The 27,646-nt window shown below is 38.7% G+C and overlaps 1 protein-coding gene across 2 annotated transcripts in view; it reads right to left on the bottom strand.

The window, feature by feature from the left end:
* The window catches only part of LOC121517789 (CD166 antigen homolog A-like), a 54,674-nt gene that overhangs the window by 5,297 nt on the left and 21,731 nt on the right, over positions 1-27,646 (bottom strand). For both annotated transcript variants that reach the window (XM_041799825.1, XM_041799833.1), the window contains exons 2-12: positions 13,626-13,732; positions 13,197-13,410; positions 13,041-13,105; positions 12,530-12,617; positions 12,151-12,324; positions 10,509-10,633; positions 7,541-7,673; positions 7,086-7,198; positions 6,864-6,990; positions 5,563-5,684; positions 1,677-1,809 (exon numbers count right to left, since the gene is read on the bottom strand). In XM_041799825.1, coding sequence (XP_041655759.1) covers positions 1,677-1,809; positions 5,563-5,684; positions 6,864-6,990; positions 7,086-7,198; positions 7,541-7,673; positions 10,509-10,633; positions 12,151-12,324; positions 12,530-12,617; positions 13,041-13,105; positions 13,197-13,410; positions 13,626-13,732 — 1,401 coding nt within the window. The remainder of the gene's footprint in view (positions 1-1,676; positions 1,810-5,562; positions 5,685-6,863; positions 6,991-7,085; positions 7,199-7,540; positions 7,674-10,508; positions 10,634-12,150; positions 12,325-12,529; positions 12,618-13,040; positions 13,106-13,196; positions 13,411-13,625; positions 13,733-27,646) is intronic.

Here is a 27,646-nt window from a genome sequence, read left to right as displayed (position 1 = left end):
TGAAATACAGTCTCACACACGCAGGAATGAGTAAGCACAGAGAGCAGAGAATGAATGTTAACACTGCATGCTTCCAACACACTGTGCACAAAGAGCGAGGTGCATGCACCGATAACATTTCGACACTGATTTGGCAGAAGCCCAGGGTCAGACCTTCACTCACTTCCAACCCAACAGAACCTTTTTATACCTCAAAAGTTTTATTTGTTATTACTGAAGTTTAAATATCATATCCTTTTTAAAATATTATTGTAGTTATTGTTTTCAGAATGTGTGTCTTTTTCTTCTATGAACTATTTTTTGATCAAAAAGAAGTTTATGGGCATAGATGGCCTAGTGGTTTAAGGTGCACTCCTGTAGGCAGGCAACCTGGTTTTGAGTCCGGCCTGTGGCACTATTACTGTATGTCTTTCATCCCTATTTCCAATTTTATCCACTGTCTTCCTCTATCAATAAAGGCTTAAAAAATCCTAAAATATACATCTTTAAAAAAAGAAGTTTATGCTCATGTATAATTTATTGTTATTGAATATATAAATATTAGATAATTCAATATCCTGATGTTTAACTGAATAAATTTTCTACTTTACTGTAGCTTTATTTATATAGTAACTTAACCCCAGAGTTTCAGCTGAGGTTTACCTGCCCTGGAACGTCAAAAATGCCTTTAAAACGTCATGGACAGTGGTGGGAAGGAGGGAGGATAAGGCACGTCTGCTCCCCCATTTCTACTGTCCCTTATCAGCCACAACATCATTCAGTCTATATGTCTTTATAGATTTTATTATTATCAATAATGTCATAACCCTACAAAGTAGACTTACAACAAGCCACCTCAGTGTGAAACAATGACGACTGGTCATGTAGAAGAGTGGTTCTCAACTAGTGGGTCAGGACCCCAAAGTGGATCGCAAAGCCATTTCCAGCGAGTCGCAAATGTGTGTGAGGAAAAAAATAAAAGCACAAAAAGTCTATGATGCAGGAAATTGGAAATACATCCATGCCATTATTTTTAGGGATGCACAATATTGGATTTTTGCAAGTATCTGATATGTAGTTATTTATAATTAATTTTAGCTTATACCAATATCTGAATGTAGTTCAGATCTACAACTGCATTCTTTAGTACACAATAAGAGTTTGAGCATGAACAAATTAACATATTTCAAAAGCAGACGATTTCAACCTGTGAAGGGCAGTTTCTATGCATAATTTAAACAAAAAAGTAAAATTTAGATATTTTGTGCTCAAGTGTGAAGACTTTAACCCTCACCGTTTAACAGCAAAACTAAATCCCCATAAACATACAGAAGTTTTCATCTTTATAAAGTGGTTATAGAGGGTTTAACTATCTTTAAGCATTTAAACATTGTGTAGAGTGAACATGCAGACAGAAAGCTCTAGTGAGGACAGGAGGAAAACATCCACAAAGGCAGATTAAGGAGCTCAGCTTTTGGAAAATATGAAGCAGAGAAGAGAATAACATTGATGAAACATCTGATCTTTATAGAGCCATGTGTGTTGATTAAATTTAATAGTGTTAATCTAAGTTAAGTCTATTGAAGCTTTTTTTAAATGATCATATTCATGCAAGTCTCTTTACACTTCTGATCTTCAGTTAATCTCCAAGTTAGTTAAAAAGTTTAAATGAATGAATACCTTTGTTGTGTACTTACAGGATGACACATTTATAGCTCTGGTATCCACACCAAACTCATTAGACACCGTACAAGAAACAGTCAGATTTGCACTGGGCACAACCGTGATCTTGTGTGTAATTTTTCCGTTGACGAAGGGACTCTCATCCAGCTGAACCACAAGAGAAAAGCACATTAGTATTCCTTGACAAATCATACCAAGCTTGAGTTTTTACACCTGCCACTGCCTTAAAAGAGAGTATAATTAGCACCACTAGGGGGCGACGTTAGACTGAGATGTGACTCAGCCTCTCCATGACAAAGTCAGTGTGCCTGTGGGATGTAGACAGTTCTAGTCTCAGAGGAAAACCTCAGACACAAAGACAAACTGCCAACACCCCTTTCACATCCTCTACATACACAAGAGGATGAGGCATTTTTGTAAATACCCATTACTGAGCACAGCATTATTCTCTCTGAATAAGCTTTAAAGGACACGATGAGGAGAGAATAAATAAACTTTGAGTGAAATGTAGTCATGTGCTTTATCTCCATAATGCATTGTCGAAGGTGAAAGAGTTCCCTGCACCTTTGGAGCTGATTAAATATTGCACACAGGCTCAGGTTTTGAGGTTATTTTTGAGGTTAGATACGGACTGAAAGGGCTGAAAAGAATTGTAACCATCCCACACACAGCCTCAGGTGCATATGTAATTCAAACTGCTTCACTGAATGGATCTGATACCAAGTGTACACACAGGTAAACCAAGGAAACAAAAGAGGGAAAAAAAGTATGTTGAAATGACAGACCTTGTCCTTGTTTTGTTGTAAAATACAGTTTGAGCCTGAGGGAAAATAAAGGAACTTGGTCTTTCCAAACACTGAGCCTGGAAACGTAGGACTAGATAAGTTCAGGAGAGCGACAGCTGGGGGAAACGCTTTAAGAGCGAGCAGCTATGTACATAAGCTGGAGTGCTCACTCTCCGTACAGTACAAGGTGAGAGGCAAAAGGCAGAACATGAACTGTCTCAGGACCAAAGCAACGACAAACCTCGCTTTGTTTGGTTTCCTCACTGAATCCAGAGGGAAGGACGCTCAAACAGACTCTTTGTTTGGTCACACCTTTACTGCTGATGTTATTCAGAGGAAAACAGCACTGGTGTATTTCAACAATCATATCTACACCTCAGGGATGTTCCTTTCCACTAATGGATTGTTTTCAAGTGTCCAGTAGTTCAGTTATCTTCATACACAGATTCTACTTAAATAATCTGTGCTAGGGTTTTATTTTCAGCATAAAAAAATGTTCCTGTTTCAGATTTGTAGTCCCAGCTACAATGTCCAATTACCTACTTACAGGCTTTGGCATACACAGGGAAAACAGACCTGACAAAGTTGGACTTTTCCATTTTACAAATCTGCCTCATGCACAGATTACGTCATGATAAAAGTCAGGGCGATGACACAGTGTAACTTGGTGGTGCTGTCTGGTTCAGTACAGTTTGGTGCCCTGATCTTGCTTGTGTTTTCACAGGCAGTCACTGTCCAATCTTGTTCATAGTGATGGGAATTGCCGGTAGAGATTCAGGCCATTTCAGTTTAGTAACATAAGCCAGTTTTTTTGGCTCCCAAACAGCTCTCCGTTTGCTATCAAAATGACTTTTCTATGTCTATTAAACAACAAGCAGAAAAAGGAGACCAGCTCTCAAATGGCACCTTGCTCCCATCATTCACATAAAAAACCGGCTCTTAGAGCCAGCTTATTTGTAAATTATGCATCACTATGGCTCTTTGTTGTTGTTATTTCAGTCTAGCCAGAACCCAACAAGGTTTATTTGCTGAATATTATATCAGTGTTTCCTTCAAAAGCATGTTTATTCAAGAGTTCAGGAGTTATTCAAGAATTTTTAAGGCCTTAAATTTCAAATGTCCAATTTAAGACTTTTTAAGACTTTTCAAGGATCCTTGTGAACCCTTTAAATACTATTGAATCTGATGGGAATCATGGTGTTGTTCTGAATGAAAAAGCTAAGATCGATTGTCCATTTGCCAGATGAATGACAGTAGAATTGAACAATATTATATTGTGCTGACCTTCTCAGAACCTTGTTCCATTTAAGCCACAATTCCACCAAGCGGTTTGGTTCAGGCAATGTACAATTATTTGCATTTCCACTGAAAAAGCTATGAAATGTAATAAGGCACCTGAGCCATACCATCCTACTCTTTGACAGCCTTCTGTTGGGTGATTGTTCGTCGATTAACCATCTGCTTGTAGAAATCATCAGGATTACATCTTGACAACCTTATTCACAACATCCAGATCCTCTTAAAAGGTCGTCATGGTTGTTAAAGCAAGAGTCTATTAATATCCTACATCTGACAACCATCATCAGAAGCTTTCTTTGACTACGTTCAAACTGAAATTAAAAGTCATCCAAATGTGATTTTTTTTTTTTTTTTTTGCTCATACGTTACTCAGTGTAAACAGATTTACTCAGAACTCAGATGATTACTCAGTGTAATCAGATCACATTGAATCTGATCTTTTCAGATCAGATTCAGGCCACTTTCACATGTGGTACTTAATCAATACATATACAGATGCTAATCTTTTGGAATTCTACCACCGTCTGAACAGCCAAACAATAAAAGTCATACCAGAGCAAAGAGATCAGAGTCAAGCATTTAATCCTGCAGTGTGATTGTAGCCTGTGACAGCCAGTTTGGATTTATTAGCAAAGGACAGAAACATTTCAAAGAATCTGACTGAATTAGTATCTGTTTTTAATGTGCTGTTAGGAGAAGCACTTCAGGAATAATCTTTATATGTGGTCACTTTTGAGGCTGACATTACAGTCAAGTGAGTCAGAAATCACAATTTAACAAGCACATGGGCGAAACCCTCCTGTGATCATCTTTGATAATGAATGTGAAGAGAAGCTGAGGAAAGCCTGGGGCTGAAATGCATTCAGTTCTTTCAGCTGCTGTTAAATACCTCTTCATTAAAAGAGTAGGACTGTGAGCGCTGATCTTTTATTTTTGCTATAATCATCTCTGATGGAGAAACAATTCATGCAGAGTTGTTACTACCCTTTTTCAAATGTGATGATAAACTCTGCAGTTTTACCAAATTACTTATGAGCCTTATTTAAACATCTACATATTACTTAGTTTGTTTTTCTTTGTTTTGGTTAAGGCTATTGTAAGCAAGGTAGTAGCTTTTATAATTGATATGTACATCCACAGCCAATCGGCCATTTTTTGTATTTCATTTCTGTATTCAAAGATTTACTCTCCATACTCTCCAAACAGTAGATTTGATTGCTAGCACTTTAATCTGTCTTACCCTCAAGGGGATTCAAACTGCCTACCTATGCTCAAGAGATTCACAGGACATGATGCAGCATGAAATCCAGCGTTACTACTACTCAATTACTCCCTCCACAACTCGCTTATCAAATCACAAGTTTTTCTGTCTGCACCAAAAAACAGACACACCAGCTGCTCTTCTGTTGTGTTTCTGACGGAGCTGCTCAAGACGTGTTTGCTGTGGTCTTAAACTAAACTCACCGTTACTACGGTAACCATGCGTGTTTCCAAATCCACCAGGACTAAACTTAAGAATTATGACTTAAAAAATGTTGTAATGATACCTCTAGGAAATATTGGTAAGGAAATTTTCCACAACACCTTACATGCATTTAATTTCAGCTGCCAGAGTGTGTAAAGGTGAGACTTTCAGAAATACATTTGATCTAGAAAGTCTTCATTGTGGGGTCTAAAAGCATCTTATGCAGCTTAGTAAAGTGTGAAACTTTTGACCATTCAGTAAAATTTAAAATATGGTACCTTAAACATCTTTGTGTTAGCTTTTTTGTGATTACCATAAGAGTTAATAATGTAAGAGTATGTGTGTTCATACCGAGGTGCCGTTGATGCTCCAGGAAACAGCCGGCTTTGGAGAACCTTCAGCCTCACAAATCAAGACTTTGTGTTTGCCGTCCCCACCGAGCTGTTTGGTCAGATGTTTGATAACCGGGGCACCTGCAACAGGATGTAACTCTTCAGATACATCTGAATGAGAAAATGATTTTATCATGCTTGCATTTTATTCAGTTGCCTGTGAAGAGTGATACACTATATTGACAAAAGTATTTGGCCACACCTGCTAATGACTGAATTGTCACAGTAGCCACAGGTGTATAAAGTCGAACACCTAGCCATGCTGTCTCCATTCATCTATGAAGATGGGTCGTTCTAAAGAGCTCAGGGACTTGAGGCGTGCTACTGTGATGGATGCTACCTTTGCAATAAGAGGGTTTGTGGAATTTCATTCTTGCTGGATATTCCACAGTCAACTGCAAGTGATATTATTAGAAAGTGGAAGCGTTTAGGAATAACAGCAACTCAGCCACAAAGTGGAAGGCCATGTAAAATCATGGAGTGGGGTTTTGACTGCTAAAAGTCACATAGCTTTGCTGATTCCATAGCTGAAGAGTTTCAAACTTCCACTGGGAACGATGCATTGCCATCTGTGAAGTTTGGAGGAGAAGAGATAATGGTATGGGGCTGTTTTTCAGGTTTTTGATCCAGTGAAGGTCAAACTTTTAGGAAGGCCCTTTTCTATGCCAACATGACTGTGCTCCAAAAGCATGGACTATAGAGACATGGTTTGATGAGGCTGATGTGAAATAACTGGACTGGCCTGCACAGAGCCCTGACCTCAACCCCATCAAGCACCTTTAGGATGAACTGGTATGGAAATTGCAAGCCAGGCCTTTTAGTCCAACATCAGTGCCTGACCTCATAAATGCTCTACAGAATGAATCACAGAAACAATCCAAAATCATGTGGAAATCCTCTCAAGAAGAGTGGACACTGTTAAAGCTGCAAAAAAAGGGCCAGCTACATATTAAAGTATTTGAATACAATGTCATTACAGTCCCTATAGGTGTAATGGTAAAGTGGCTGAATACTTTTGCCCATATAGTATACCACTCCTCAGCCTGTGTTGTCTTTAGCTGCTTAGTGTACGATATCAATGCCACATTTCTCTTGTTTTTTTTGTTTCTTTTTTCCCTTTTCCAGTCTTTAGACTCAGGTAAGCTAACTGTCTGTTGGTCATTTACATCTAGCAGGAGTGAGATCCTCTTTCTTTGACTCATAGAAACAAAGCAAATAATAATGAATCAAGAAATCTCTAAGTTTCCTTTAGGTCCTTACCTTCAACAGCCAGCTCAAAAGAAGCCTTTCGGCTAAGCAGATCCATTGTCACCTCACACTCGTAGCGGCCAGAGTCTGAATACGTCAGCTTGCTAAACTTTGGCTCTTTGTCCAGTTTCAAATTATCCTGAGTTACATTAAAGGAATATTAGCACTGTCAATAACCACCATAAACTTTTCTCCATTATTTCAACCTTGGTTAAAAAAAAGGGTTGCTTTTACCTTTGTCCAGAAAGTCTTTGAGTCTGAGGAGGCATCAATCTGAAGATTTAGATCCAAGGTCTCGCCAGCACTCTTGACAATATCTCCAGAGGGGCTTAAATTGATGTCTAGGTCTGAAAAGAGAGGAGAGGATGGTGAAAGGACGGTTCAGAGGATTGACAAAGGTCGAAACCTTACTGTTGTTAACCATACAACCTTGCTCTTGGCTGCCAGCCTTACAGAAGCAGCTTATTAGAGGAAGAGCGGTTGACACAACTCTTTTCTACACAAAGCGCAGCATGACAGGAAGGCTGGCAAAGAGAGGCATTAGCAGTTTTTCTCTCTAGAAAATGCTTTTCAACATCAAACTGACAAATTAAATAAAAAGGGTATTACAATGAACATGTTGTTGGTGTTTTGCAAAATCATAGCAATTTCTGTTTTCTAAGGAAATAATCCTCGTTTTGGTCGCTTACACTGAACAATGATGTCCTCAGTTGCTTCCATTGTTGGATTGTCAACAAGAGAGCATTTGTATTTGCCAGAGGAGTCGCGTGAGACGTTTGTGATGGTGTAACTGTTGGTGTTCTCCACTTTCACCACTTCGTCCTTCAAAGACACACAAACAGATAATTGGTTAACTTTCTCAGCACCATGCCCTACAAAAGAAAATCAAAACTGTACATTTTAGAAGAAATGCTGCCATGAGCTTATCTGCTAACTCATGTTTTATTTAGCAGATCTGCCTGGTCCCACTCTATTCAGACAGATTTCCGTCTGACCTGATTTAGGTCAGGCCAGTCACAACTGTTCATCTAAAACTGGGTGCATTTTAGTGATGTGCAGACGTTTCTTTTGGCTGCAACCAAAGTGGAATGACAAAATCTGCTATTTTTGACTAAATGTCAGGAAACTTATCATTTATAAGTGTTATCCATTTAAAGCTCCTGAGAGGGCTTTTTTGGCTGGTTATGAAACAGACCGACTGCTAACTCTTCAAGACCAAAAAAAGCAAACAAAACCATCAGTGACAAGATAAAATACCTCTTTACAATAATTTTGAAATGGGATAGTTTTGTACTTTTTAAGTTGGGTTATATAAGGTACGAGGCAGCAGTACTGACATTAACCTCAAGAGATTTCAGAGTGTGTTGCACCTGTAAGGAGACCATGCTGGGAGCACTGGCCTGGAAGCTAGGCTATACAGCAATACAGTTGCTACACGAAATTATTCAAGTTGTAGGTAAAAATGGGCTTTAAACAATGTCGTCTTACTTGTATGCTGTATTAAAGGTTTTTGGGATGTTGGATGTTTGGATTTGCAGATTCAATAAAAACAACAACTATACTAAAACAAACAAACAAACAAAAAAGCCATAAATGAGACATTTAAATTCAAGGGCATGACATGCTGTTTACTCTAGATAAGAGAGCATTCTCGTATGACCCTGAGTACACACAGGAGCAACTTCTACAGATGGACATTTAGTGGGCCAAAAGAGAGAGAAGAGAAACTTTAAAGGAAACTGGCGAGCAGGAGAGATCCTAAGTTCCCAAGCTGGTGTGCTAACTATGAGCCCATGCCCACGAAAAGGGAGAGATATTGCTGTCAGAAGTAGAACTATCTACAACACTTCTTCAGTACATTTCTGATCAAGGATAGTGGTTCACAGATGCCTGAAGTCTGCACCACTCCCCATTCAGAGTTCCCTGCCAGATAAACTGGAAATAAACAACCCTGACCAGTAAAGCTGAATAGAAATTTGTCTTCCAAGTAAGTTTATGGCAAGCTACAGCCAACACGCTATGTTTACTTTATGAAAACAATATGTCAACTGGAAAACTGGGCTGAAATAACTCACGGAAGAAGGCGGAAGAACATGTAGCTGAAACTTGCATTGCAAAACAGGGTCAAACAGATGCATTCCAGGTGAAAAATAAAACAGCTTAAATTTTAAGTACAGTGTAAAATGAACCATAATTGTTTTTTGGCCAATTTTGACCTGAAACATGCTAAATTACACATAGCAACTGTACCCATCTGTAGTTCTGTATAGTCTAGTTTTTTTTAAGGCCGGTGGCCCCAGCTATCTCTGCGTGACGGGGCAATGCTCTTTGAAATCTCTGGTGGCTAATGCTACTACTATTGCCAAGTACCTTACATAACTCAACTTCAAAGATACCAAAATATCCCTTTAAAAACTCATCTGGGTACGTGCCAGGTGAAGAAGCTAACAGCACACTGCAGAAACCGCCTCATCTTTAAAGTAAAGATTCAAGAGTGAAACAATGCTCTGTTAAAAGACAGCAGTATAAAACTTTTTCTTCATAAAACCTGCAGATTCTTAAAAAAAAGACTTACATTGGATGTTTTAAATTTAAGGCCAAAAAAGTCTTAAAAAGGTTTATTTTTACCAGTGAGTTATTTTATTTTATCTGACATTAATTCTAATTAATCATTCTTTTTTGAGTATATATTTGTTGGGGTTGTTACAATAAATATCACTTTATCACATACTTACAGAAGACATTTAATATGCCAGGATTTATTAAATTTGTTCACATACAGTGCTTAACAAAGTTATTAGACCACCTGTCATAAAAATGAAAAAAAACAAAAATATTTTAGATATCTTTCAAAAACTTGTTTTAAAACTAAAAATGTTATCGATATTTATTGGGTAAATAACAAACTGAAACAACTAAATAGTCCTTTTTCACATATAATAATCAAAAAACTTCATATTTTGTATGGCCTCCTTTGGCCTTGATAACAGCTTGCATTCTTGCTGGCATTGTTTTTTATGTACTTTTCCACAGTCTCTTTTGTTATTGAGTTCCAAATAGTTTCTAGCTGTTCCCACAGACTTGCTTTAGATAAAACTTTTGTGCCATCAATCTTTGAATCTACTAAATCCCAAATTTCTTCAAAAGGATTCAAATCCTGACTTTGACTTGACCAGTCCATCAGTTCCAGTACTCCAGACCCTTTTTCTTGGTCAGATCTCACTGTGAGAACACTTTATGTCTTTCCCATAAAAAATGATTTTGGTAATTACCAATGCTGTTAATTTAGGACAGCTGTGGAATAAACCTTACTTTGGGTGGTGGTCTAATAAATTTGTTAAGCACTGTTCATGACAAAAAAATCTTTATCCTATACTAATTGACATTTCATAAACACTGAATTGAACCCTATATTTAAGCAATGTCCAGTCCAAGATGTCGCACATGCCTTTTTCTTTATTTTTGACAGTTTCCTACACAAACAATGTTATTATTTTCCACAGCTCAGTACTTAAAAGGTCTTAAATTTGATTGTTAAAAAGTGAGCAGGAACTCACATATAAACTGTGAGGCTCCAAACAAATTCACATTTACAAACATTAAGGTGATACCAGGCATGAATAGGAGGAAGTAATTAGGTGAGATATTGATGTGTACCTTGAGGTGGAAGTTAAAGCTTGTAGGAGCTGGGTTACCATCCGCCACACACTTCAGAGTAACACTGTCTCCTTCCACCAGAGGGTCCTGAGCAATGACCTGAAGCACGATGTTCTCTGTGGAGTCTGTGAAGAGAAAAGGATGTAGAAAGTCAGGAATGGGGGGATGTGCTGTGTGTGGGTGTATTAAGTGGAGCGTGTTCCCCCTTACAGCTCGCTGCAGGGACGGTAGAATCCTACTGCGCTATAAGCTACAGAGAACTGAAACTTTTGTGCCTCAGTGTTCAGTACAACCAACTTCAAAATGCAGCTGAGGAGATGTTTAAATTGCAGTCATAATCTCGGGCAATCGACCAAGCAGTTCTTTCAAAACTAAATGTTTCTGCTCCATGTGAGACAAACTTTGCCATGTTTCTTGTACAAAAGTGCTGCACAACTAACAAAGCTTCAGCGAGCAGACAACTTCAACATTTTCTGCTGCGTTTGATATGCACCCCAAAAATCCAAAGTGTTTTCTTAACATATTACCACTGTAAGTGCTGTGACAGGTGTCCTTTATGTTATCATAGTTTGAAATATAATACAGGTGGCAGTCTGTCTCCACTGGCTACAGCTGAAGTGATTTAAAGAGTTATCCTTTGTGTCTATGGAAGATTCATGGGTCAGGAGTAGCAGCTGATGAATCCTAGAAAGCCAAGACTAGTGTTTTTTTTAACTTTATTATTCATGTCACAATATATTAAAGATGACACATCATACCCCTTCCCAATATTTTAATACAGTTCCCAGTGGTCTAAATAAATCAGCTTTTAGTCAAAATATGAAATGAATAAAGAACCAAAGGAGATTTTTGACCCTGTATCAACCAGCCCACTTAGAATGCTCAGTTTTAGTGTTTGTCTCTTCAATGAACTCCTTCTCACCCCGCCTCTTTCTTCCATAGGATGTACAGACATGAGAACAGCTGTGAACTGCCACGACTGTGAGTGAAGACACCAGGTGAGGGGCAGGTGTTATTATTATGACACCCACTGGGGTGTGACAATGAGCATAGAGTGTGTTCCATGTTTTCAGAGATAGGCCGATCACAAACAAAGGACTGGGTTGGCTTATTTCACAATTTGTTGATTGGTAGTTACTCTAGATGAGTCTTTCTCAACCAGGGTGCTGTGGCACCTAGGAGGTCTTCTGGCATTGACAGGGGTGCCTTCAAAATAGATAAATTCAACCAACTTTCATGTCAATACTCACAAATGTATCATTTTCCCTTTTACTGGATGAAAAAGCTTACTTCAGTATGCACTGGGCAAGAATCATGCAACACTTAAACAGTTAAAAAAAAAAAAAAATTTAACCTGTAAAAGTCATTTTCATTTTTGTAAAAACAACAGGTAGGTTCAAACAAAATAGGAAATATGCCAAATCAAAATCAAGATAAAAGGTGCAAATTACAATAGTTCAACAAGGGCAATAATAATTTGCTTAAGATGGCGTTGATAGGAAGTTTAGGCCATTGGTGATAATAAAAACCTATCAGATTTCAGTCTTCTTTTATTCAGAAGTTACAGTTTGTCAGCACATGCCATCCAGCTCTTCCCTACAGTGTGTCCAGTGAATGTTATCGGTGTATTTTGGTTACTCACAGGTTATACTGAAGGTGACTGGAGAGGACGCCAGCTCTGTGCCTGCAGTGTGCTGACTGCTGCAGCTGAACTGTGCATCTGTGTCCTCCTTCTCGGCTGAGTACTCCAACATAGAGGTAGTGGTTGAAAGGCCAGTAGCTGGGTCAACAAGCACTGTAGCCTGGATGGAAACCCCTAGATGGAAAATACAACTCAGTGTGAAAACTCTAACAAGGAAAAACACACTGGTGTAATGAGAGAAGCATTGCTTCCCACTGTCTGTAAATGCAGCACTATTTGAGACAAAGTAAAGGTCTTAGAGAGAATTATCATCACACTGGATAAGTGTTGTTGATAAAAGATGTTAGGATTTATAATTTTTCACCAGGATTATACACACCTTTCCCATCAGCCACCAGTGGATTGTTGTTCTTCAACCATGTAATGTTTGCTGCAGGGTTTGCATCTTTTGCAACACATGTTCCCAGCTGTGAAACAAAAACATCAAAGCAATTACTAAAATGGCTAAAAAACGAAAAATAACCTGACAGAAAATCACTATTAGTGTCTACAGATCAAATCTGCATCTTTTTGAACGACTAAACATCAGTGGAAATTAGCTTTTTAAGCACCTGTCTGATACTGGAGGACTGAGCGCTTTTCTACCCAACAGACCATGAAATGCCCAGAGCATTTCTGAGGCCCCTCAGATCCTTTGGGGATTTTAATTGAAGCGAGGGGAGATTCTGCTCGTTACTAATTCATGAGAGTCACTTCAAAGAACTCATTACTGTAGTAACATGGTCCCTGCTACGCCTTACGATACCTTAGCCTGAGTAAGGGATTTCCCTTGATGGTTTACTGCTTAGAAATACTGTCAGAACAAGCAATGTTTATCATTAAAAACACACCTTAGTAAGCTTGCCGATCTCTAGCTCTTCTGCTTTGTCCTTAATCTCCAGACCTGCCGGCGTTTCTGCAAAACGTAAAAACATGTTAATGAACAGGGTGTTGTTTTAGTTGACTTGTGCTGCTCATTTTCAGTCAAAAAGGTATTTAAGACTCACTGTAGATCACCACGTTAACAGGGTACTCTACGATGTCTGCACCAACCACCATCATGCAGGTGAAAGTGCCCTGGTCGCTCAGCTCGGCAGCAGAGAGCAGCAGGCTGGAGTTGGCAGCCAGGCTCACACGGCCCTTGTATTCATCAGTAGCACTGATTGAAACATTCTGGTTTTTCTGCTTGACCAGCAGGTCTCCAGGTCCCTTCTTGTTGTCCTGAAAGCAGAGCAGAGTGCACCAGTTACTCTGTGTCACATATGGCACTGGTTTCCAGTTCAAATAAAAGCACCCTCTGTTCATGTCATATGGAGGCACAGATGCATGCTCTAATGCGCGGCACATGCACTCAGACTGGGCGTGGCTCAGACATGATAAGTGGGTGTCAGACAGTCTTCACCATTCTGAATCCATTGACCTCCGCTGTGACTTACATATTTCCATTTAAGGATGAAGACGTCTTCGGCTTTTATGGCTCCATTGTTGCACGGGATCTCAAGTGTGTCTCCGTACAGGCCGATAACGGTCTCCAAACCGCTGACTGCGAGAGAGAAAAGCAGAGACACAATTTTCAATTACTTTTTCAGAGAGGGGCTAATCTGGTCAGCTTGAGCACAGCTTGAAATGTTTTGACTGAAAATTGAAATCCGCTATTATTCCAAATGCTTTACAGCCCAACCTCTTTGTACATATTTGAAGGCTGTTTATCAATACTGCTAAGTGGTCGCTTACATGCACTAAGAACAGTCGTTTTTATAGACTTCTGATAATTGTACAGCTGTCTTTAAAAGGAAAGCAACCTTTCCTGTTCCAAATTTCATTCAAAACATTGCCATGGAGACAAAGTGCTGAAGAGGGGGATGGGGGGAGTGTGCCAGTAGAAGTGTCTCAATGAGGCGATGAGGGGTTAAAGCTAGAAGGCCACAGGAAAGAAAAGGGTGCCATGGCCTGACTGAAAATGAGGAGTTGCTGTTTTTTTTTTTGTATTTTGCTTCACATTCAGACTCTAAGGAGTTCAGGCAAAGGTAATACATGGGTGGTTGCTTGAATCCGACAGTAAAACTCCACAACAGCAGCTCGGTAAAGTGTTTAGGAACAAAGCAGTTTCTATCGGCAGGATCAGTGGCAAACAATGTTTGAGTATCTACAGAAAAAGTGCAAAACAATGAAGATGCTAACATAATCTGTGTGCATTCAGCCCTGAAATTGTCTGATTATGTTAATGCACAAAACAGAAACTGTAATCTGCCTTCTGTTAACCACCAAAGTTTTATCATCTTCCCACTTTAAAGGTTTCCTCAAAGTTGTGCAAAGACAGGAAGGAAAATTCATTTGCTATGATACTCATTTAAATCACATTTGAATGAGAGTAAATACTTATACCCTGGCTACCATTGTCTACAGTCAGATACACTAACAACTGGGAGCCTGTAGGCATATTTACACAGTTGCTTGTGATGTCTGGATGAGCCAGCAAGTCTAGAAGTGCAGAAAAGTCTGCTTCCTTCTCTCTTTGTGCTGTTTCCATCATGTGAAACCTCATTTTTCACTTTTATTTGACATCAAGACACCAACAGAAGATTATGAAATTGCTCCATACCCATGCGGTGCATTACTTCATTAAAGAGACACAACAACAGCTAATAGGTTGCCCCAAGTCAACAAAATGTGCTTTTATTGGTGTCCTCTTGGCACTCAGCTGAACAAAGTTGATGCTCCGACACCTGTCACTCATCTTTATGAACTGTCAGCTCTGAAACAACCCACAGTTGGAAGCTGGCGGTTGTAAAGCGTGTCAGTGGAGCTGCTACAGCAAACAGATGACAAGCAGCAGACAATTCAATAATCTGATTGTAAAAAGGGCATGTTTTGGCTCATGTTAGGCTCTGCTGCACTTTCTCAGTGTCCTGCAGTTGCTGTCACTGATAAGAATGCCCTGCCCTTCGGCCACTAGTTTAACTTTTTTAAATGAATAAATTGACATTTGGGAAAGACATTTATTTTTGCACAGGGAGAGTAAGATAAGAAAATCGATACAAATCATGTCTGTTAAATATGGGGCTGCTGCTAGCAGGCCATTAGCTCAGTCTAGCTTAAAATCAGAAGTACTGGGGTAAGAATTTCTTGTTGCTTTGCCAAAAGAAGAAACATTTTAACCACCAGCATGTCTAATGGTCAGAAAAAAACATCTAAATAACATTTATTTAGATAATCTTAAGGCTTAAAAAAATTAATTTTTGATTTAAAACAAGAGCTATGACAGTCTCTTCTGCATTATTAGTGTTTATGCTAAGCTAGGCTAATTGCTTCATTACTGTAGCTAGACAGAGAAGTGTTGGAAAATGTTGCATTCAATTTAAAGGATTTAAGAAATTGGACTTTTGTCAATATCCCATATTATGATATATACAAATTAATTTAAGCTAGTACCAATATCGATATACAACTTCAGACTTTAAAACACAATTTAAAGATGGCTCGAGACACAAAAATGAGTCCTAAAACACACTTCAAAGTCAAAAGTAATAAAGTTGAACAAAGAAAATGACTTAAGCTGATGAAGGTCTGTCTGTCCTGCCAAAAACTCCAGAGTTTGAGGGCCAATAATTAGGCTACATCCAATATAGGCACCTATTAACAGCCAATGCAGGCTGATATTCACAGAAAATAAACACTATTTACTGCCAGGATATGAGCAAAATTTCATATCTGCCTATATCCATAACTAGCTTTAGGCTAATATCTGTTGATACTGATATACCGGTGATATCATGCATCCCTATTCATTATCCAATAAAAACATATTCAAACAAAATGTGTATTTATTGTGAATGCCAAATCAGTCTTTTTTTTTAAGTAGCAGCTTGCCAAGTGTTACTTGTTTTTCGCCCTGTTTTACTGAACATTTTTTTGTCTTTTTAATTGCTCAAACAAGAAAGTGAAAGCTAGCGCAAACAAAGATTAAAAATTTTTTTTTTTACTAGACTGAAAATATAATTTGTTTACAGCACTGAGAAGGGGTAAAAAGAAAACAAAAAAGCTCTAAAAATGTATGAGGTTTATCAGCTGTGATGGCAATTATCAGTGCTTAGAGCTCTTTCTGTGAGGCAGGAGCATCAGATATGAGCATCAAAGCAACCGCCCAGTGAAAACTATTTGAGGAACGCCGATACAACAGCCTGTCACCCGAATAGATTCAGCCCCTGCATTTAAATAAGGCTCGGCGACATTTAAATGTGACAGCACGCTACAAAACAATCCTCAACTCATCTCAACTGCTGACAGCCTAACCAGGAATTCTTCTAACACAGGGATAAGCACCGTCACTCGCTGACTACAGCAGCAGAATTAAAACTACTTTCTGTGGTGACACCACAAATTTCTACGCATCTAATCTGCTGCCCTCAACATCAAGTCATGCACTGATTGCATTCTTTTTGCTGGGTCACAATGTTACCCTCAGTGTTGCACAACTCCAGGTATATTTGAACATTTGAATTCCTATATTCATGAACTGGCTTGAATAGTTTCTTTAGCATCTGAAAAGCTGTTTCATTGTGTACGTGCACAAAATGTGAAGTTTGCTGGGCTGTAAATCTGTGCCTGCATTTCACAGACAGTTGCTCACATCCAGATTTTGGCACCAGGGTGCACATCAGTCCGTTACACCTGAAATGGTAATGCCGATTGCTGGTGTGAACACAGCATCCTCATGTAGCCATCCCACTCTTTCTTCTTTTTGTCTTTCTGATGTAAATCTAATGAAACTGACTCTCATGCTTGAACGAGCTTCGGCTAGACATGCAGTTTTCTGGTCCAGACAGAGATGGTTGTACACGCTGGGCTTGAAAAAAAGCAGACATGGTGAATCCATTAGGATGAGGTATTTAATGAGCTCTCTGTGCAAGACATGGGGACATGTTTTGCATATGTGTCAAACCTGATGATATCCTGCTACATTTCATTTTTGCAGGTGGGAAGGATGCCAAAAATTATCTGTCAGGATCTAGATTATGTGCTACACCTCAGCGTGTTTGTGCCAGGAGAAGCCTAATGGCCGAGGAAACATCCAAATGTTTTCCTGCAGAATCTCATTGGCAGTGTTGGTCCACATATGCTCTGCTTGTGTTTTGTCCTTGGAGAGTTTGTGGCACAACCTGCACTGCTGAATCTCACAATTGCTAAACAACAGCAATCAGTTATATTCAGGTTTAACTGCAAACACAGAACTGCAGGAAAGGTTATCGCACCTCCTGTATAATAGACTCCTTACATTTCACATTCAAATAGAGATTTTTGAATATTCAAATAGAGCTGTGTTCAGCTTCTCTGAGAACTTTATAAGAGTCTGTATTAAGGCAACAGCTTTATCAGCACAGATTACACCGTAACACAATGAGAACTAATCGCACGTGTTAGGTAGGAGAAGACAAAGCTCCTGCTGCTCACTGAGATAAGGTAATCCTTCGCAACAAAAGTAGGTGAACAGTGCGACTTCACGTTGACAAACACAGGCACGCAAGCTATGCATACATAAAATTATCACCTGCAGCAGCTGTCTATAGGATGAGAGGGCAGCGGGAAGTGGTGATCTGTGTTTGCTTGCGATTGGCTTTACTTCCTTTGTGTTTTTGGCCCTGCAGACCCCACTGCTGTGAGTGTAAAGGTATAAAAATGATGTCAGCTTTTCCCATGATATACTTTTACTTTTTGCCCAACATGCAGAAGAGAATTGAAAAGTGAATGCTTCTCTTTGCCTCAAAGTGAACTTGCAATGAAAGAAAGTGTATAGACCATACAGCCTGCTTTGTGTACCAAACAGAGCCATAGAATCAGGATTAGGGCTGGGTGATATATTGAGTATACTCGATGTATCGCGGCTTTTGCCACGCACAATGTATAAATTACTTTATCGTGAACATTGAGTATAAATCATGTGGAAGTTTTGAGCCGTCAATTGCTTCTCCTATTGTCCCTGAACGTAACTCTCACAGCAGAGAGCTCTCTCTCTCCCCTGCCCATCCAGAAAACTCTTCCGCACATGTGCATTTTTGTATCAGTGGCAAGAGAAACAAGGGAGAGGAAGGTAAACAGAGCAGCGTGGCGAGTTAGCTGCGTTTTGAGACAGACAACGAGAAATAGCGCTGGATCTGCAGTGTTGAGCAGTCATTCAACTTTGAAAAGGAAGAGGTCGAACTCACGCGATAATCGTTATAATACGCTGCAAGATGACTCCGAGATAAAGGCAGCAGTAACACAACACGTCACTAAAGACATGAGCCCAGTGTTGTTGAAAAGCCAGGATTAAAAAAATCTCATACAGACACTTAACCCAGAATACGTGATTTGGCTGGGGGCGAACATTTTGCTGAAAACTCCCTGCAAGAGTCGTACATGTCAGAGAGAAGACGGCCCAGCAGCAGACAAATGTGATCCATTTCTCCACAACTACAGCACCTTATCTCAGCTGAACAGTTCAAAACACCCACAATGAGGAGTTAAAATGTTCCTGCCTCCAGACAATCCTTTTCTCCCATGATCAGATAGGAGGGTTTCTTGAATAAGGTCTAAAGACGCTCTCATGTTATGAACTTCTCAGAAACTGGTCCAGCATTCATCAGTACAGATAACAGGACTAATATAATCACAGCTGTGAGCCTGAATGGTGGACTAGACTGCAGAGTTTTGGCCTGAATGGTGGACTAGACTGCAGGGTGTTGGCCTTTGGCTACATGCAGAGTTGGTGAGTTTTGTGTAGGTTTCCTTCATTCTTAATGAGAAAATAATCATTTTATAGTCAGCAATAGTAAACATAACACAGAAAACATTTCAGGACTTTTCATACACTGTAAAAGACAGAGTATTTCATGATTTATGTATTTTTGATTTATTAGTAAAAGATTGAATGAAGTCCTTTACAAAATAAAACTGCTAAATTTGACTTTATATTGATTTTGACCCTTTCTGCAAACAATTTGATTAAAAACAAATAGAACAGTCTCTTTTAATCACCAAACTGGTGTCATTTGGGGCTGAATTAAAAACAGCTGCTGAGAGGCCATTTCAAAATATCGTGATATATATATATATATATATATATATATATATATATATATATATATACATACATATATATATATATATATATATACTGTATCGGGATACAGCAAAAATATATCAGGATATTAATTTTAGGCCATATCGCCCAGCTCTAATCAGGATCAGGATCTGCTTCATTGACCAGGTACGTGATAGGGATGATTAGAGATGCACTGATGCATGGGTTTAACATTGGTGTTGTGATATCAGTTATGTTGACAAGCACATCGGCGAGCACTCTGGCATGAAGTCAGATGAACTTGTAGTGTAGTATTAATTTAATGCTGCCATCCAGCATATATGATTGCAAATTTAGAGAGGGAGTTTTTTATTTGGCAGAAGAAGTGACTTCTTGGATAAACTTTGATCTTTTTTATGGCCTATCGAGAGAAAATGTTTTTTTTTTTTAGAGTTTTATAACAGCAAAAGTAATCTAGAATCTGATTAAATGCAAATTATGATTAAGTTTATCGGAAAAACCTCAAGTCAATTAAATACACTCCCAACTTCCCATTAACTTCACATTAACTTGCATTAATGCTGATGCACCACGTTGCTGCTAGCAAATCTTTACCTCCTCCACCCCAGCCTCCTCCTTTACAGCATAAAGCTGTTGCACCCTCACTGAGATTTATGCTGCTATGTATTAACTGTGTTGATCTAATCTGATTGTGTTCCTCACCAATTATCATAAATGTATGTTATCCATATGGGAGTTTCTGGCTATGTGCTCACTGGAAAGTCAAATCATGCTGCTTTATTAACCCAGGGAGCATCTTTTGAGCAGAGTCTTCTCCACCAAGTAAAACTGTATATCCATTTTGCAATAAAATGGTTAAATGGATGACAATCGGTTCCTGAATGAACCTTGATTATCTTAGCAGGTTTACGTCCGCCTACTTGTACTGAATATGTCACACAGTGCTCCAGTTTTATGTTAGTCTAATCATTTCTAGATCAAAATAGAGCTAAATCACGCCATTCCTATGAGATGCTATCGATGCTACCAGTTAGCAGTTGTTTAAATCAGATTAAGGAGCATTATGGCAGCATGGCAGTCATCACTGAGAACAGCTACAGTGGCTACTAGTGGCAGATGGCTACATTACAGTTTAGTCAGCGCGATCGTGGGCCTGAAATTATCTTTAGAAATGTTAATTAGCCTAATAGTTAAACCAAATCCTAATGCTGGTGCTGACTACAAAGGGATCAGACTATAACTGATTAGCTGACAAATCATGCTCATCCCTTGTTGCAATGTGGCATTACTGTCACATGGACGCTGTGGAGTATCTGAAATCTTTCAGTTTACATTAGATAACACAAGAAGAAAAAAGCCCTTTTTTTTGTTTTTTGGAAAACGGCTGTTGTATTTTACTTTATGAAGGTGTGACATTAGCTGAAAAAACTGGTTGGAGATTCAAATTCTCATGTTGGTATTGCCAATAAGGAAAGTTTATATTTTACTGTACAACTCTGTAACTACTAGGACTTGACAATTAAAATTCAATATTTCTTTTGCTTGAAATTTGTCTTAAAAAAAACAGTTTCTTTATTCTTTGCAGAGTTGTTAAGCTCTACACAACTCGTAAACACTGAGGCATCAGTTTTTGCAAGAATAGTTTACAAAAACTCATAATTTCCTTATTGCATGAATCGTTTTCATAACCAAAAATGTCATTGAATAAAAATCATTCCATTAATCCACATTACATCTGCAGTATAAGTAAAAAAAAATCCCTGTTAGATATTTTTCAAAATTGTTGAGCCCTATTTTCATGATTGCTACAAGGTTTTAGGTTAAAAAAACAGTAGACTCCAATTGCTGTGAAAGAAGTAGATAAATAAAGATATGCAGTTAGATCTGATTTATGCATCATGTTAGGCTATATCATCCTGACAGAAAATCCCTGCCCACAGGGAAGAACAGTTTATGTTTACTCTTATACCTGTTTTTATATTATGGGATGATTTATTGTTTGTATTTGTTGAAAAACATACAACATAAGAGGAGGAACTTAAAAAAAATAATGAAATGTCAAATTGCAAAAACAGAACTGAAAAAAAAAAAAAAAAAAAAAAAACTGCAACTGGGTTGGTTTCCCAAACATTCAGCTCTAGTAGCTGCCCAGTACGTTAAAGGGGCTCTATGTAAGATTTTTGCTTTAAATTTCCCACTTTTGAGTATATAATGGTGCGCACTTTATCCCGATGTGAAGAATGAGGCTCTTTATGTCTTCCTTGTTTGCCTGTATAAGCCTGTGGAGTCATTTCTCTGTGAAACGTCATGCTCATCCATCTGTGAGAAAGTTAGTCATTGCTATTAAAATTGTATTCAAGCTGTTACCAATGACTTTTGAATAGTTTATACTTAAAATAGACATCTCTAGTTTGTGTGCACATACGAGAAATTTGACTTTGGTTAACTTTGCACACTACACACAAGCATTAAAAATTAAACCTTACTTTATGAAAGCAGACAATTAAAACATCAGTGCAGGGTTGAAAAATGCAATAGCTGCTGAAATAAACATGATAATAGACTATGAAAGGACTAAGAATGAGAAACACTTAAAAATTCCAATCAATAAATTCACATTTAAGGAGGAGTATAATGAAAATAAAAAATCTATGCCAGTCACACAAACAGAACATACTAAGATCCATTTTTATCCGTGTGTTACAGCCTCACACTATGTCTAACATCCGAGCTTGTCTTCTTTCAACATCATGCCTATATGCATCACTTTTGAAAATTAAGAGCCAGAAAAATTACATTAAAGAAAAGACTTACGTGTTTTTTTAAGCTGTCAAAGAGGACTCAGGTTGTCTGGGATGCCAAAAAGAAGATTAAAGTTCTGATTAAGACTTTGTTCCAGTGTAGTACACCCATGTCCTTTATTATCATACCAGTCCTCAGAACCTTAAATAACTTTGCCCGTCATTTTTGATGTGAATTTCTCCTCACTTTTAAAGCAGTGCTCTCATAATGGACACAAAAAATTAGCTAATACTGTGTCTGTACCGAGTAATAGACAGGCGAGTGACAGAGACAGGAGGCAGCACCACAGGAGACACTTTCATGTTCATGATTAAGGCTCCTCTTTCCTGGAGAAGAGACAGGTGACGACAGCTCAGATATAAGCTCACCAGGGAAATCAGCTACCTCCCCACACTACTTTCTATATCCCTATTTCTTTTACCTTACGCCCTCCCGTTTCTTTGTGTTTGTGTGAATGTGTGTGCATACCTCCTTTGGCTCCAACATCAACAAGAAAACGGAGGCCTAAACTTATTAAGTGCTGAAATGAGGACTGTGCAGTGAATAGAGATCCCATGGCGCATGTCCTCAAAGACTTGATGGCAAATAGCCTTGCTTCAGAAGCGCTTCAGCAGAGAGGAGGGCAGACAGATTCACTTGGGCTGGATCAATAATACTTGAGGAAAGGCTGGATTTTTGTAGTGAATGGTGCTTGCCTAAACAGCAGGAATTAAAGGAAAGCCTAACCTCCCGTGACATTCTGCTTCTTGTCCTTGTCTTTTTTTTAAATAATTTAACAAGTGCTGCATTTTGATAAGCCTTATCAAGTATTTTAAATGAGAGGAGATCAGATTTAACAAACTCAGTTTGTAATTACAAGCTAAAAGAAAAAAAGGTTTACTTCCTACTTTGTCAAGGTTCTGGGAAAGCTGCTGAGTCTACCACCAGGGTCAAAGCTGGGCTCATACTGTCAGAATGTTAAACTTTTATATGATAGTAAAGAATCAAACATTATTATACCACAGCTACAAAAACAAGAGTCTTGAGTTTCAGAGGTATTCAAAATTTCAATTTGATTACACCCAAAATATACATCTGTTTGGTCTCAAGTGAAGTAGATGCAATCTGTAAGTTAACTTCAGACTGGAATGATGTGAAGTTAGTTTACAGAATGTGCCTAGCATAAGGCTTCACCTCTTAGCAGGTTAACATCCACATTCCTGTGCTGTATATTGTCACTCAATGCCTGGATATATGAGTATAACCTAAAACAGCGTCTATTAAAAACTACTCGGCATGATAACAATTTGTTATCTGCCAACATTTGTATGGTTTACAAAACTAAAATAAAGCATGGTAACAGATCTGGAGCTTCCACCCTGAGTGTGATGTTGTAAAAAATGTCTATCACTTGAATATCACGAATAGGTCGTTGTTTTGTCAGCTCTTTCACTTTGCAGACACCCTCAAGTCATTTTTTTTTTTACTATGACTGTATTAAAATTCTGTTACAGTATCAGTTGAGGAAGTGTTCCAGACCAGTTGAAGAGGGATTTTCCTTCAAAAATACACAGATAAATCCTCACTATCCCTGTCTGACTCTCTCGGGGGAAAGGGGTGTAATCATGTCACTGATGGATAACTGACAGCACACTTGCACAACATCCCTTTCACACGATTCTCTCAACGATGCAGGGTTGAGGCACTATTTAAAGCATCAGCATTGTATTCACTATAATTTTGCCTTTTCCTACCAACTGTAATTGCCTGTCAGTGTCTTCACAGCATTAAACCAAGAGCATCAAGCTTTTATTCTTCTTTGTTTTTGCCAAAAAGCCTAGAGCTGGCCGTCAAAAAGGCTGAGAGGCTCATTTTGTCAACAGGTAATGAGAACGCATACTCAGCAAAGTCTGCTGTATGTTCTGCTCTGTATGAGGCGGTGAAAGAAAGGTGGTTGTAGCTTTTTCCCAATCTAACAAAATTACACCTTTGTCACGTTTATGGGAAGGCTTCAAACTGTGCTGCCATGCTGAGGCCATGGCCCTTGTGATGTCTATTTTGGTCTGTCAGAGAATTGCCTCTTTGGTCTAGGCTGTAAATCTTGACAAATGATGGATGGCTGGCCTTAACATTTGAACAGACAACAGAAACCAGGGGAAGTTTTTCATGGTTCTAAGAACTTTCTTTTTATATTTTCTCTGTGTTCATGATGTAAGAAATGGGAACAATTATAGTTGGAACCCTGCTGAAAGCTACATTTTAAGCTCCAACATCAGAGTGGGTTTTCCACCTAGATGACAGGAACCTTTAGAGATACAGTGATTGGTAGAAACATAGAGATAACTTAATCAAATATGCTTGTGAGTCACTGCCGCACCAGAAACCACTATTTTTGGAAACCCTTTCAAAACACTTGGATAATTGGAAAAAAAATATTAAAACTACACCTGCAAATCCTGTTAGTTTCATGAAACCCAAGACCCAAAAAATTAACAGCAAGCAGCCTAGTACCCTTTTGTAAGTGGTGATCTCTGTAGCTTTGCTTTACCAGTTGCTTTATGTCACTTTATATCACATCTGGATTGCTACTTTGGTTCACCTGCAAAGTGTGTCTACCCCTCTGGCTTTAGTTTCACTATCCAAGGTCTTACCAAATGTCCTGTATACAACACAACCTGATTGACTAGATGCCATGAGTTCCAGCCAATCAACACTTAAGCCTGGGTGCCACTGACACAGTAAGTGTATGGTATCCTTCCTGTTTTCCTGCTGCCTTATTTCTTTTTCAGGGCCAATACTGATGTAGATTCTTAGTAGTGGACGAGCAGCAGGAAGTGAAGCCATACACTCCCTGTGTCAGTGCCCCCCAGACCTCAGTGCTGATTGGCTGGCAGTTGTGTGACATCAAGTCAATCAGATAGTATTGTGGGCAGAACATTTCACATACTGATAATGGGCTAAATGCCAAACATCGGCATTAATAATCAGCCAGGCTTGTTAATAAGTATACCACTAGAATTCTAGTACCTGAATGGCTACTGTGGGTGGATGCCTGGGGCTCCTTTATTTGTCGTTAAACAAAACAAAAATAAAAGCTACTTTATTTCTACTTGTACTGAATTGCAATTTTGAACACCTGTTGTTGGTAGAGTTGGTGACCTCCAACTATAAGGTTGGGGGTTTGATCCCCAGCTCCTCTAGTCACATGTTGATATGTACAGACACTTAAACCCCCCGTTGCATCAAGGCTGTGTGAATTTATATAGATGTGTATGAATTGGATTGGTTAATGCTGATGGCTGCTCAACATGGCAGCCTTCAGCATCATTGTGTCAGTGAAATGGGTGAATGGGTTGGTGTAACCCATGGTGTTAAAAGGGCTCTGAGTAGTCAGACGACTAGAAAAGTACTATACAAGTCTAAATTTAACATGTATAATCATTATAACCATGGTTGCGCATAAAACCAAAGAAAAGTCCCAAGAAGTTGTTGGATCCTTGGGTAGTGTGCCAGCGTGCAGTCCAAAGAACCGTTTGTTTTCATGCCAACACATAGTCCCAAGATGATGAACCTCTGTGATTTTGGGAAACTCCTAAGTTTTCTTAATGAGTCAATGAAGCTGGGCTTTCTTGTGAATTTTGTCTACGTAGTGATTGGATGTCATGAAATTTAGTTAAGACATTCTTTCTCTCCTCAAAAAGGACTGTAACCACTTGTGTTCCCTTAACTTTTCACCTCATTATTTCAGCAACATGTAACTATCAATTAATTAACCGATAGACCATCCATCCATGAAATGCCAAATAAACATGAAAACATCTACAGACATGCTAAGGCCAAAATTATGACTTTCCCTTTTTTTCTAACCCAAACCAGAAGTTATAATCCACTGATCTTTGTTTTGGTATATAAATGACAAGAAGTGCAGCAAAACCCTCACTTCAGAGAAGTTTTATCCAGAGAGTATTTGCTTGTATAAATGATTGATTGCTTAATAATTGCTGAAATTGTTTCAGGTCTGGTGCTGATGCTGACAAACTGCCTGATTCGATCTATTTTGCAGAAATAAGCAGCAGGAATGAGTTTGTTCTGCTACTTCAGGATTCACAAAAGCCACATTATGTGAAATGAACTGCACTCACATGAAGACTTCGGGCCATTTCCAAAGTCCCATTTTCTGCCACACCATCTGTTTCAGGACACTGGAAAGCTAGGAACCGCACTAAAGAGGTTGCCCTGTGTCTCATTGACCTTCAGAGGGGTGCAAAGGTCTTTAAGAGTGATACAATTTGAAAGACGGTCCATTATGGCCAGAGTGTCTCGGAATAAAGGTTTCATTTTCTGACGGTATATCCCTGTAGGCTCTTTCTGCTTTCTAACTGCAGCCTGCCTGTCTACATCTTTTTGTTTTTAATAAGTGATCCACTCTCTGTGGACTCTTATCTACAAGTAAAAAGAAACATTGTTCAAAGTCTAACACCTTTATTAGTTTATGACGGAAAACAGAGAGTGATGTTTTCTGACATTAAAATATTGCCAAATTGATGCAAATGCAGTTTTATTGCTATGCAAGGCAACACTAAAATGGATTATTAGTTTCAAGAACAGCAGACTAATTCATTTTTACCTTCAATAAAAACATTTTCCCCTGAAACATACACAGGAAAGGTTTCTCAGTGGAAAGTTTTTAGCTTTAAACTGGAAATAATGTCATCTACTTCTGACACTCAGAAAGGGCACAGTTCAATCTTTAACCATTAAGTTGTTTAAATGTTAATCTAGCCTTTGTTTTGAAACTTTGGTGAGTTATTTTGCAAGCAAACTGGACTCTCCTTGGTTTTAGATGTGAAGATTTACTGCTTCTGTGCTCCTATGTGACTGTAATTTTGGTTCTGTTGGTCAGTGAAAACTTGCAGCATCAGTGTAGACTCCAGGAAATGATGTCTGAGATTTGACATAAGAAAATTAGAATTGATCTTGACAATCGTCAGTATCCAGTCTACTGAACAAAAACAACTTTTGCATGTTTGGCCTTACTGATGCTTAAACCCTGCAGGGCAGGGCAGTGACAGTGCATGCTTCCTCAAACACAGGATATAAAAACAAAATTCAATTATAAAGTTGTATAAATACTCTGAGATGACAGTAGATTTGTGGCTCTAAGGCTCTTTACATCATTTATGTATCTGTAAAAGACTTCTTATCAAACTACCATAAAACCCAGAGATAAAAGTTGTACCAGAAAAGAGGAGAGTCTGTTTGGGACCTCCCAAGGGGACAGAAAGGCTTTAACTCTCTGTGCAGCCATGTAGCTCTATTTAAAACAGTTGCTGTCTACTGGTATTGTGTTTGAGCTCTCTGCCTGCAGTAAAGTTCACAATTGTTAAGTATGAACCAAAAACTGGCAAGTCAGCCCCCCTGCCTGCACTGGCCACTCTTTGTCTTTTGATAAAGAATATTTTTAATCAAAAAGCATCCCACAAAGTTTATCTAAATAAAAGCATACTACATTGCTTTCTCTGAATGAATGACTGTGGCCTAATGAGGGAGAAAAGCTGTTAAAAAAATAGCACCGCTAGCCTGATCCGTGTCTTT

This window comes from Cheilinus undulatus, linkage group 2 (genome assembly GCF_018320785.1).
Source record: "Cheilinus undulatus linkage group 2, ASM1832078v1, whole genome shotgun sequence".
Taxonomy (NCBI): Eukaryota; Metazoa; Chordata; class Actinopteri; order Labriformes; family Labridae; genus Cheilinus; species Cheilinus undulatus.
The sequence above is the reverse complement of the archived record's forward strand: the minus strand, read 5'-3'. Positions and strand labels throughout refer to the sequence as shown.